This window comes from Diadema setosum, chromosome 9 (genome assembly GCF_964275005.1).
Source record: "Diadema setosum chromosome 9, eeDiaSeto1, whole genome shotgun sequence".
Classification (NCBI taxonomy): domain Eukaryota; kingdom Metazoa; phylum Echinodermata; class Echinoidea; order Diadematoida; family Diadematidae; genus Diadema; species Diadema setosum.
In genome coordinates this window covers 11052146-11064727 of record NC_092693.1, presented here as the reverse complement: position 1 = coordinate 11064727, position 12582 = coordinate 11052146, and the positions used below count along the sequence as shown (strand labels likewise).

The window sequence follows — 12582 nt, the reverse complement described above, 5'->3', positions numbered from 1 at the left end:
TGTTTTGGCCCAGACTCCTTTACGACCGACACGGAGTTTGTGCCTGCAAACTAAGTCCCTAAAGGTAGCTAGCTAAGGTGCGAGTGTTGCACGACCTTTAGCCGACTCAATGCGACTATCAAGTCGCGCGAACTCCTGCATCAAGTTGTGCAAAGTGGTGCGACCACACCCTTTCAGCAATCGCACAACTGGTCGTACGACGTAATATGAGTGAATCGATAGCATCTGGCTTTATTTTGAGCATGTTTATAGTTCAGATATGCGACCAGATCACGACCGTCTAAGGTTCGTGCAACCGTCTGCAACAACTGGGAGTGCTCGCAAGCAAGACACCAGGCCATTTTGTGAAAGGGGCTTGTAATTAAATGACATGGAATTGTATTTTGCTAATCAGGCCTAGGTAGATGGGGCCAATTGCTTCGTATGAGAAACGAAATGATTGATGCCAACCATGTGTAACAGAGGTGTCTCGGTCTCGTGGGCTGAGCACTGCGCTTTCCACGAAAAGTTGCATCAGGGTCCAAGCCCTACCGCTGCACACGAGTCCTCTTAGCAAGGTAATAGCACCCCTCGGCACAAAGGTGAGGCAGTGAATGCCAATTGATGTGGCCAGGGAGGTGAGATAGAGGAAACCTCCCTGATATGGCTGATGTAGCGTGCGTGCACCGTAAAGTGGCAGCGCGGCTGGAGTGCTCTCGAGGGAGAGGGGTAAGAACCATGTATAGACAAGTTTCGTATACAGGTATAGGCAGGTTTCATCCATTAACCGGGTAATAAGACGTTTGTACATTAACATTTTGAAAGACAATTGGTATATACATGTACTTGTACTATGAGGTACATATTACCACGTATTTGTCTATTCACATTTACAGCTGTATGTCTATAAATATCGCTTATTTATCTATAGGCCTATCTATCTATATACAGGTATCTATCTATACAGTGCAGGCAATCGGGGTGTATAATCATGTAAATATATTACAGATAGATAAAGACGAGAATCATTTTTTTTTGTAATTACAACGTATGAATTGATAATCCTTTGCAATTCTAGGAACGTATTCACCGCAGTTTTGCACCAAAAAGAATATGTGTGCAGTCAAAAAATTCCTTGTATACGAGAGAGAGAGAGAGAGTGAGAGAGAGAAAGAAAAAAACATCACCACCACAAGGGCATTCCTGTAGCATATCATCCGATCGATTTCAAACTTTAAGTTCACATCGCAGGTGTAAATCTACTACAATACTGTATTCTCAATGCGTAACGACCACAGTGGTGCTCGCCGGACCAGGTCGCAACCAAAAACAACCACGAATACATGTATATATTATGAAATAATAAATGTAATACTATGCAATGATTTCCCCTCATAATCACCATTTAGGTGTACCATCTTCGGATAAGACAAAACAAAAGTGGCGATATCTTGCGGATCATATCTATTCATCAAGCGTCTTGTTGTCGGCCCTCGGGCGACGTCGTGTCCCGTTTGCCTAACACTCCTACCGCTCAGCGAGTCCCGCCATGCATAATTCAGCCCGACACACGGTTGTTTTGCATGATGCAGCAATTTCCACCAATTTCGGTTTTGGAGGGGAAATTAAAACGAGGCTACAATCAGATGCGTCACATGGGACTAATATACTGATGGGAATAATTCCCCTTGCCAGAGAGACGCATAAAAGCAAGAATAAGGAAAGAGAAATGAGAAAGAGAGAGCTGGTAAGAGAGGGAGATAGGATGACCAAAGTAAAAGAAAGGTGGGGGGGGGGGGGACAATTTTGTACATGTCTGGCATATGCGTTTTATGCCTAGTTTTCATCCTCTGTAGCGAGATAAATTTCCCCCCGTTCTGCTCATTTCTTCTCCTCCTCCAGTCCATGGGGATGAAGTAGGAGCGCTATCGAGGGAGCCGTGGGGCCGCCGCAAATTTGTGTTGACGTAAATGTCATATTTTGCATATTCCACTCCCTCTACGCCGGCTTATATCACTTTCTCCTGTCACCAATGTCTGACGCCAGTGGGGATACACACGTCCGCACGCGTACACACACGCACACTCACTCACTCAAGAAAAGAGTTCCATGATGGCAACGTACAAAATTGGGTTAAAAGAACGAATGTTACGCAAATGAAAACCCCATGTTGTAACAGACACTGTGAAACATCCGTTTCCTTTCCGCTATCGTGCACACACACAAAAACACACACACACACACACAAGCGCTTGTCAGTGTGTTAACCTCTCCCCTTCTCTCCATCTTTTTTTCTCCTGTCTCCCTCTCTGTTCCTGCATCTTCTATTCTATTCTGTAACTTTGTCATTCACTATTTCCACCACTATCTATCCATCATTGTTTATATGTTTACAATGTCCTCTGTTCATTCTTTCATCTCTATATACATGTATCTATTACATGTATATATTTTCATTCACTACATTGCATCTACCTCTATATACATGTGAAGAGTTTGTTTGCAAAAACCGATAAGTCCATTTTTGAAGATTTTGAAGTGTGGTCTCTGTCATAAAGTACAAAATAATACCTTTTAAATGATATATCGGTCACTACATATAACGGTACATTTTTGAAGTTATGGTCAAAAGAAGCAAAAATTTTCTTATTATTCTCTTTATTTTTCTTGACCTTTAATCGCAAATAGAGTGTATCTCCATTTGGCAAGTATGGACTTATCGGTTTTTGCAAACAAACCCTTCATGTATATCTCCTCACATCTGCCTTTCTATCCTTCTCCATCTATCTCTCTCTCTCTCTAGCTCTCTCTCTGGTACACATGAGGAACATACATGTGCATTTCCACACCAGATACAGGATCTCAGTTTTACCAATACTTCACAAGAAATTCAAAGATCATCAAAAAGGGCTAACCGGTGAAAATTACAAAGTGTAACAAAAACATTTGCTGATGAAATATCTAAGGAAGCCTACATCAAGCATATTTCTGTCTGTAAAAGCAGGAGATTAAATTTCAGATTAATTCTACTTTTATAAAGCATATAATATTGTGTATCAAAATTCTACAGTCCCTCGACTGTGTGCCCCATGGAGATTGATGGTAAATTTGAAAAATAAATGCTGAATGTCCTGAACATAATTTTCGAATTAAAAATGAGACAAAATAAAAAGAAAGTTGCATATCCATGCATTTGTTAGCATTTATTTTTCATCGTATACATGACAAATCTAACTATGTATTATTCATAACTCACCTTGTACAGAATACTGATTGATGATGGATGATTTCCCAAAAAAAAAAAAAAAAAAAACAACAACAACAACAATATACCATTACACATGTTTTGATAAGAAATATTAATTATATACATCACAGGTACAATTTATAGTACGGCCATCTTGGGTGAAAAATCAGGATCACAAACATTCTAATGTCCTTTTGCTCTTTGCAGTTAAGACTATTACAAAAGAAGTACTCCCTGAGTCAAAAAGGGGAATATTGATGTCAACATGCAGTTATAATGGCGACTTTCCTAACTTCATCTACTTTCATACACATGGTTATGCATTTTATTTCATGTGCATTTCTTTTTTTCATTGTTGCTGATGAAACAAGCCTAGTTATGCACCATGCTACCTAATTGTCCTTTTGTTATGAATGTTGACATATTCACAACTAGTGTATGCTACTCTAGGCTATGTATACCATACAACCACATGTCCTATGTATATCAATTTTGTCTATGATCATTTGCAAAACACAGTAACTTTGTGAAATATGAATGTGTATCAGCTACTACTACAACCACAGTACACACTCACAACTGCTAATGTCTACTCTGTTATGGTTCTCTTCAGCTGAAGTTCATCTGTTTGTACAAATGTAGCTAAATTTGACAAGAATTATGATGGCACATGATTTCTGTAACACTGTTTTGCCTGAAACGTCATCAGTTCAGTTCACTGTTCAGTCAAGCTGTGCAAGCACAGTGAACTCTTTGTTATAGGAAACTCCTTGGGACCAGTAAAATCACAGTTGTACTTTGAGAATACAAGTATCTAATTTCAACATGTATATTTTTTTTTTTACACAGGGATTAGAAAACAATACATTAACAAAGAAACTCTGAATTTGAGAGCACAAAAATTACTTTGTTAAATAACAATGTCTTATACAGTATCAAGGGTTTGGAATATCCCTGTTTTTGAAAACAAGATGAAATTGTAGTAACTCCTCTCATCAAAGCTGTAATAAAGGATAGGCATCAGAAGTACATTGTATACAAGTTTGACTGCAAAACAAGGTTAAGCACCATTTTAAAACATTTTAAATAAGTTCATGAGACAGAGCACAATAAAACCTTTCCACTGATATTTCACTTGTTGCATAAAAAGTAATAGATTTTAAGATATGTTTAAGAATATCTCAAATTTTGTTACTATTTCCGATGTTTTTTTCTCAGGTTTAATCACAAATATCTCAACTTGACAAGAATGGAGTTACCTCATTTTGCAATCAAATTCTTCATATTTGAAAGAAATGTTCAGTGATATGTTGTCTAAATATTCTTTACTACATGATAACACATAACATAGACCCCATTCAGATTTGAATAGGGCACCCTTGCCATTGGTAAACTACAAATGTTTAAACTATTACCGAAGACCACATATGATATTCTAACACAGCCTCAAAATATATGGGTATGAGTGAAGCATGAATTCTTATTCAAGTGATGAATTATTTCTTCAATGCCACTGCTTAAATTCTGCATTAGCTCTCGAGCTAAACTTCTCTATGCGACATTGGGACTTTCAAATTCCATGTCTTGACTTTTCTAAGACCATCACAGAAATGTACCTGGGCAGTTTTCATACACAATGAATAAATCTACAGTAAAAGAATCTAGTTCTAATCACTGATCTTTGACAGTCATGAAACTTTTACAAGTTTTATTTTTGTAAACTTTCTCCTCAAAACCACATCAATATGGTTTTATATAAAGCTTGGGGAAATACTGGATATATTTATTTGTTATTGTTGTTGTTGTTGTTTTGAAGTATACAGAATCAGGATTCCTTTTCTTGACCTTTTTGGAGAGGACTAAAGACAATATGTTACAAAAGAGATTTTAACAATCAAATCATCTTGAATGCACAAGACAGTTTGCAGAATTCCAAGATGTCCAATACTAATAATGTCCATCACAGAAATCTTTATCTAAAGAAAACGATAAGACTTCCTTGTTCTCATGCTTACTCAATCCTCAACAGGCAAATTAATAATTTTCTCACATGTCTTTGATCAAAGATGGTGTACTAACTCCTCTATACATCATTTTGTAAATGATCTGAAAAGAATTCACAGAGAGCCATTGCATAAATCGAACACTTACTACTTCTCCTCAAGACATGCAGGGCTTTCTTGGAAAATGGCTTTATCACAGTTCTTACAAAGCGTTGCATATACAGTGTAATATATAATAACTATGCAAATAATAAACTTACCTAATTTTGCATTGGGTGGAGGTCATGTCCATCGCAACTACTACAGATACTGCCACACAAACCTACTTGACAAAATCTGTGTCTTTCCTGCCAACTAGGCCAATTTTTTTTTAAGGAATGTTATTACAAAACCCCATCTTAACAGCCCATCAGGTAGATCATGTTTCATCCCTACAATAATCAATTGCAGGTTGCATTTTATTGTGAATATACACATTGGTTATCATGAATAGATAAATTAACGAGCATTAAATTGTAATCCTAATAAATTGATAAATAAGGCGGTTCACCAAACACCTGCTACGCCATGCTGATAAAACTCTGGGCTGAAGCATCCCCAGAAATTGATAACAACACAACACACATTGTGTGTTTGCAAGGTGTGCCCTAAAGTGCAAGAAATAACTATAGACAAAGGTATCAAGTACAGTTTTGTATATGCAAGAGGACGCTATAGATGAGGCTGTTAATATGGTTGAGTCAGGTCATATACCAATCAAGAATGCAATTACACTGTAGGTGATAAACTTGGGGAGCTGCTGGGATCTTTAACCTTAACCAAAATGAACAATAATGTCTAAATAAGGGACTGACCTTATCCCCCAGTAACAAACTCTATGAATGTTTAATTGTACTTACGAATTAAAAAAAAAGAATTAATAGCTATCAATCTGTTCATTTCTAACATACTAATGAAATATGTGAGTTTGAAGCACAAACATGCTATAGTTCTACTGCTGTTTTTAATGCTGTTATCACTGATATCTACAAAAAATATGACACATGGAATTTGATAACTTTATTGTGTGCCCATGATATGCATAAATAACAAACTAACCTTTTTGCTATAGTCCAGCAATAACAGCCTATTTCTCATATACAAACACTATACTATCAGTGGAAACTTTTTGTGTGTGCCACAAACTCATTGTCAGTCTGAGTGTACATGTTCCACTGTTACCATGGCAACATCCTGACTGCTACTCACTTCCTCCTCCACAGTCCTGCCTGAGCCCCCTGCCGCTTGCCCCTCCTGCATCAATGCCTCCTCATCCTCATCGTTATCTGACACAATGGTTGGCAGCAGCCCGCTCTGGATCTTGTGCACTTTCTTGAGGTGGCGCCGCAGGTTCTTGGCCAGGGTGAAAGTCTCTTGGCAGATCTCGCACTGATTGGTAGACAACCTACCCTTGGTGTGAGTGCGCATGTGCACCTGCACATGAAACTTCCGGGAGAACATCTTGCCACAGTGGGGGCACATGAACGGCCGGATGTTGCTGTGGGACTGCATGTGGACCTTGCGCGTCTCTTTGCGGGCGAACCTCTTGTCGCAGATGCCACACTGGTAGGGTTTCTCTCCATTATGAGAGCGCATGTGGATGGTGAGGTTGCGAGCCAGCGTGAAGACCTTGTTGCATTCCCCACAGGTGTACTTCTTGCCCTCATGGTTAACACGCATGTGATTCTGTCGACTGGACAGGTTTGGGAAGCTCTTGTTGCACTTGGGACAGTCAAAGGTCTTTGGGCCTGAAGAAGCTGTCTCCACCTCAGAATGAGTCCTGAAGTAGTGGTGCTGCATGTCTAGGACTGACTGGAATACTTCTGGACACATGGAGCACTTGACAGTGGGCTTGTTGAGGTGGCGTTTCATGTGGTTGCTGAGGCTGAAGAGCGAGGCAAAGCTCTGCTTGCACTCACCGCAGTTGAACTTGCTCTCCTGCTGGCACTGAGGATGGGACTTGGCATGGTTCATCAATTCTGCAGGGAAAAAGAAGGACTGGCTGCAGTTCATACACTTGTGGTGGCGGCTGTCCATTCCGTGCTCTATGGCATGTGCCTGGATGTCGTTGGCACAGCTGAACAGGGCTCTGCATATTGGGCAGCGGTACTCCTTGTCGGGATATGAATGCTCTATGAGATGGCACTGGAGCTTGGCGGGCGAATCAAACACCTGACGACATAGCTTGCAGTCATGGAGTACTCCCTCAGCCAGGACGTGGGATGTAACATGGAGCTGGATTTCTGCCTCTGTTGAAAATGTCTTCTGGCACTTGATGCACTGATAAGTTTTGCCTGTTGAGCTGCCGACACCATTTCCACCGACATTCCTACTCGCTGCAGCCTGATTGTGAACCTGCATGTGTACTGCCAATTCCTCCTGAGTTTCGAACTTCACTCTACAAATGGTACACCTGTGGACTGCAACCAAGCTATCTGGACTTCCATTACCTCTGGAATTAGCATATTGCCCAATTTGACGGTTCAGTGGGCTACTCAACTTGGTGACACCGTGAAACTGGGCTTCAAGGGTTGTCTTGACACACCTCATGCAGCTAAAACATGGTCGGCCATCACTGTCTAGTTTCGGTACGACATCTGCTCTACTGGCAAAGGCCTTTCCACATAGGTAACAAGGATACAACTCTTGCCCTGACATTGAGGACACAATCTGAGTGTGGTGTCTGGCATGCAGTTGCAACTCCACAATGGAGGTGAGGTCTTGCAGGCACACCAAACATCTGATGGTTTCTGAACCCAGGGATAGATCAGTGTTGTGCCTTTGTGTGTGCTCAAGAAATTCTTCCTCATTGTGAAGTGTCTGACGGCATATCTGGCAAATGCACGGTTGCTGGGGGCTTGGAGTTCTCTGTGCTATGACAGGTGACTTCGACCGAGTTAGTTGTGCCAGCGCCTGCTTCTCCGCCATGCTGTGGTTGTTCAGGTGGGTCATCATCTCAAACTTGGATTTGAATTTCTCAGCACAAATCTGGCAGGTGAACTTGCCCTTGATGTGATCGGCCACGTTGATGGGCTGCGTCATCTCCATTTTGATGGTGGCACTCCTTGCCTTGATGTTGTGCTCCTGGATACGGTGCTTCTCGAGGAGAGACTTGAGGGGAAACATGATGTCACAGATCTGACAGGTGAAGCAACCAGCCACTTCCTCAGAATTCCTGTCTTCCTTAGCCTTGGAACATTTGGGACCGCTCTCGGAGGTGACAGAGCTCTTTTTGTCACTATCAACAGACACCCTCTCTTGAGATTCCTCACTGTTCTCATTTGCATCCTCACCTGCCACAAGTGTACTACTTCCACCGACATGGTCATGAGCTGCTTGGAGGTGAATATCAAGAGCTTCTTGAGAAGTGTATGGGGCATTGCAGAAGGGACATCGATACTGTTCAGAATGTGTTGTTAAGTGACACTGGAACTCCACATCAGATGCAAAGTTCTGACAGCAGAAAAGGCACTTAAAAGGCTGGACCATCTTTAGATGTTCCGCCTTCACATGAACCAAGAGCTCTGCCTCAGAATTGTACACCAAACCACACTTGATGCAGTTAAAGAGCTTGTACTCATTACTATGCTTGACGGCAAAGTGAACCTGAATGGAGACCTTCGAGTCAAATACTTCTTTGCAAAGGGAACACTTGAATAAGTGGTGAGCATGAATTTCGAAAAGGTGTTTTTGCAGCTCATCAGGCTTCTTGAAGGACTTTCCACAGTCTTTACAGACATACTCCTTAGTAACACTCTTGAAGTGAGTCAGAACATGAACAATGAGTTGTTCATCATTTGGAAATTCATTGTGGCAGGTGGGGCATGACACCTTGGTTTCTTCTGATGCAGAGTCTGCATTATTCTGAGGGGACTGCTGAGGCTCCACATGGGGCGACGTTGAAATGTTGACGGGAACAGCTGGGGGGCTCATACTGAGCTCTTTTTTCAGTTCCTTAACTTCTTTATTCGTACTGAATGATGGAACAGAAACTGGAGGAGAAGAGATCAGAGAAGGGGTGACACCATTTGCACTACTTGTCTTGTTCCCACAAAGTTGTTCTTTCAAAATGCTTCCAGATGGTATCTTACATTCAGGGTCTGTATTTAGGTAGACTGGGTTGTGGCTATTCTTGTGAAAGACCTCAATGTGAAGTTGTAGCTGTTCTATGGAGTCAAACAGATTCTGCTTGATGCAATAGGGACAGGGATATTTCATCTTGTCCAGAGGTTTGCAGTGGGCTCTCTTCAGATGCTCTTGAAGGTATCGCTCATTAGGGTAGGCCTTGGTGCAGTGAGGACACTGCAGTTTGGAGCGGTTGTTGGCATTGTCAAAGGAGTTGTGCACATTGCGGAAATGATCCATGAGTGCCACTTCACTGGGGAAAGCTGCATTGCAGTAGGGACAAACAAGCTTTCCATCCTCCCGATACGTAATAAGACCACTCATGGAATGCACACTCTTCACATGCTCGTGAAGCTCCGTCATAGAACTGAATTTCATTGTGCAGTAGCCACAGATGAAGCTGCACGATTCGTCTCCGCTCTGCAGGTTCTTGATCTCACTCTCATGGAGGGCGGATATATGCTCAGTGAGGTTATACAGACTGGGGTAATCCTTTCCACAGTATTGACAAACAAAGTTCTGCGGGGTTGGTGAGGACTTCACGTGCATCTGCTGGATGTGGATTTTGAGTGCCTCAGCGCTAGCAAAGTCTGTCCATGAGCAGTGGGGACAGTTGAGCAAGTTGTCTGGAGTGCCACTCAGGCTACTATGATTTGAAGAACTAGAGGCTTCCATCTGGACATTAAAGTCAGAGCAATTTTTGGCTTTGGCATCTTGCAACACCTTCTCCCGGGGCTTTATTGTGTCTTTGGCAACATCTGCAGCCTGACTGCTACTGCTGGCATGGCATGTCACATGTTCATCCAACTGCTCAGCCGAGGAGAAATAGAGGGAGCACTGATCACACTGAAAGGATACACTGTCATTGTCTGATGGCTTCCCGCAAGTGTTTGAATGAAGCACCAGAGCCCTGTTGGTGAGGAATCCACGGTCACAGGTGGGACAAATGTGCAGGCTGGCGGGCCCCTGCTTCTTGACGGTGCCCTTGATGTGGGTCTGAATGTGCGTCTTCAGGTGATCACTGCGGGCATAGGCCGCTTCGCAGTATGGGCAGTGGTACTTCTTGAAGCCCGTGTGAAGCTTGACATGGCGGTCGAGGCTCCTCTTGTGCTTGAAGAGCCTGGCACAGTAGGTACACTCGAAGCGCAGCTTGTCCCGGTGAGTCTGCTCGTGGAGTTTCAGAAATCGCAGTCGGGAAAATGACTTGTCACAGTACTGACACGGATATGGAAGGGGTCCTCCCACAACTGAGACTAGACCCTTGTGTTCAAGGCGATACTGGGCATCACCTTCCTCTTCTGCAGCCATCATTTCATCATCTAGGGAGATAATTAGATATGCACTCAAGAGTTGTCATCATATAACAAAAATCTAGCTCAATATCAAAATAGCAAAAGGGTAGCGACATACACTGAGCAGTAGGTTGGCAGAACAATAAAAGTGATAAAGGTGATATACTGCAAAAACTTTTGCAAATTTAGAGTTTTGGACAACACATTCTACATAAATGTAATCATCAGTGTGAAAGAAATTCTGCAATGCTGTACTAAACATGGTAGTCCTTATCTTGAGGAATAATTTGGTGGAATCAGTCTACACACGAGTTGCAACAGCATGTATTCACGAAAGAAAGTGGAAATTAAAGAAATATTTCCATTTCTTAGTACTGAACACAAAGTGGCACACTAGGCCAAAATTGCCAATATTGGATATTATTCACTTATAAAGCACTAAATTCTGTGACAAAAAATTTGAAAATTGGAACATCTTCTACTATTGAAAGAAAACAAAACAAAAATGTAGAGATCAAATTAATCAATAATCCCAAACATACATATACCGACTACATAGTACGTCAAAGTCATTGTTACTAAATAATACTTTAAGGTAATTTTTGTAATGTAATTACTGCAGTTTTATTCACAATCAACCAAAAACTCATATCTAATGACATTTGCTTGCTATCCATCACAAATGACATTCATGTAACTCACTGTGGTGTACATTTCTTGTGACTATCACACACTCCCGACCCACTTCTGAAGGAAACCAGATGTACCATGTATTAAAATCCACTAGGAATCGGCCCAACTTGGAGGCAACAGTTTAAATATATTTTGAAAGGAGACCCACCTCGTTTGCAATCCTTATTCCTGTGGTCCATGAAGTCGGTGATGCTGTTGAATGTTTCGCTGCACATATCACACTTGTAGATTTCCTCCTCCTCCTCGTCATCCTCCTCCCCATCATCCTCTCCATCATCGTCGTCATCATCCTCTTCCTCCTCTCCCGTGTCTCCACCCTTGTCGGCTCCTTCTGATGTTGCATCCATGTCTGCAGTTAGGTCTGCTATATCTACAGAGTAAAAGAAACACATAGGCACATTTGTCATCACATGACTTGCATTGTGTAGAATATCTGCACTTCCATAAAAAATCAAATTGATGGAAAAGAGGGATGCTAACACTGGAAATGATATATCAGTATCCTTTTTGCTTTGTAAATGGATCCTGAAATTTTCTTATACATCTCTGAAAAAGGTTGCAGCCACTTTTTCATAAGCTTTCAAGTATTTTACCATTTGTATCTTAAGAAAAGCAATCAGTATAAGAACAGCATGTAGAAATTATGACACTGAGAAAAATACATACACACACAAGATGTTCTAAATGAAATAATCATTAGCTCCTATTGATACAAAGTGTTCACCATGAATTAATTTGAAATATTACAGGTACCTGGTAATCAACAAAATTTGTTCACTTCCAGTTCTAAGCTTAACTATTACACACACAAAAAAGAACAGACTGAAGGTAATGCATTTATATCAAATTGTGCATTTGCAATGTTATAAAGCTCCTCCTTTTAATAGGGAAACTGTAATTCACATCTGAGTGATCACCTATAAATTGAGTAAAACCAGGAATGCAGGACAGAGCTTTATAAAACTGGATCAAAACTGAGTTTGAATTAGAGTAGAAATGATAATGCTATATTGCATTTTAAGGTAAAAGGAAAATTGCAAGACAATGTCATTGTCTTATTTGCCTAAGTGAGTGACATTAATGCTGTTTGGCATACAGTCTGTATGACCCAAAATTTGTATTAGTTTCTTATCTATATTTCATTTCAATAAAGCTTTCAGTTGTGTGTGCATGTGTTTCTTTGACTGTACTCTTTCCATCACAG

At 41.1% G+C, this 12582-nt stretch overlaps 1 protein-coding gene across 1 annotated transcript; it reads right to left on the bottom strand.

Annotated features, from left to right (window-relative positions):
• Window positions 1-6420: 6420 nt before the first annotated feature.
• Window positions 6421-11736, bottom strand: LOC140233058 (zinc finger protein 521-like). Its single transcript, XM_072313171.1, has 2 exons — window positions 11527-11736; window positions 6421-10712 (listed from the first exon to the last, which is right to left on the bottom strand). Exons 1-2 carry the CDS (start codon window positions 11723-11725, stop codon window positions 6421-6423), a joined length of 4491 nt encoding a protein of 1496 aa, XP_072169272.1. The 5' UTR covers window positions 11726-11736.
• Window positions 11737-12582: the final 846 nt, after the last annotated feature.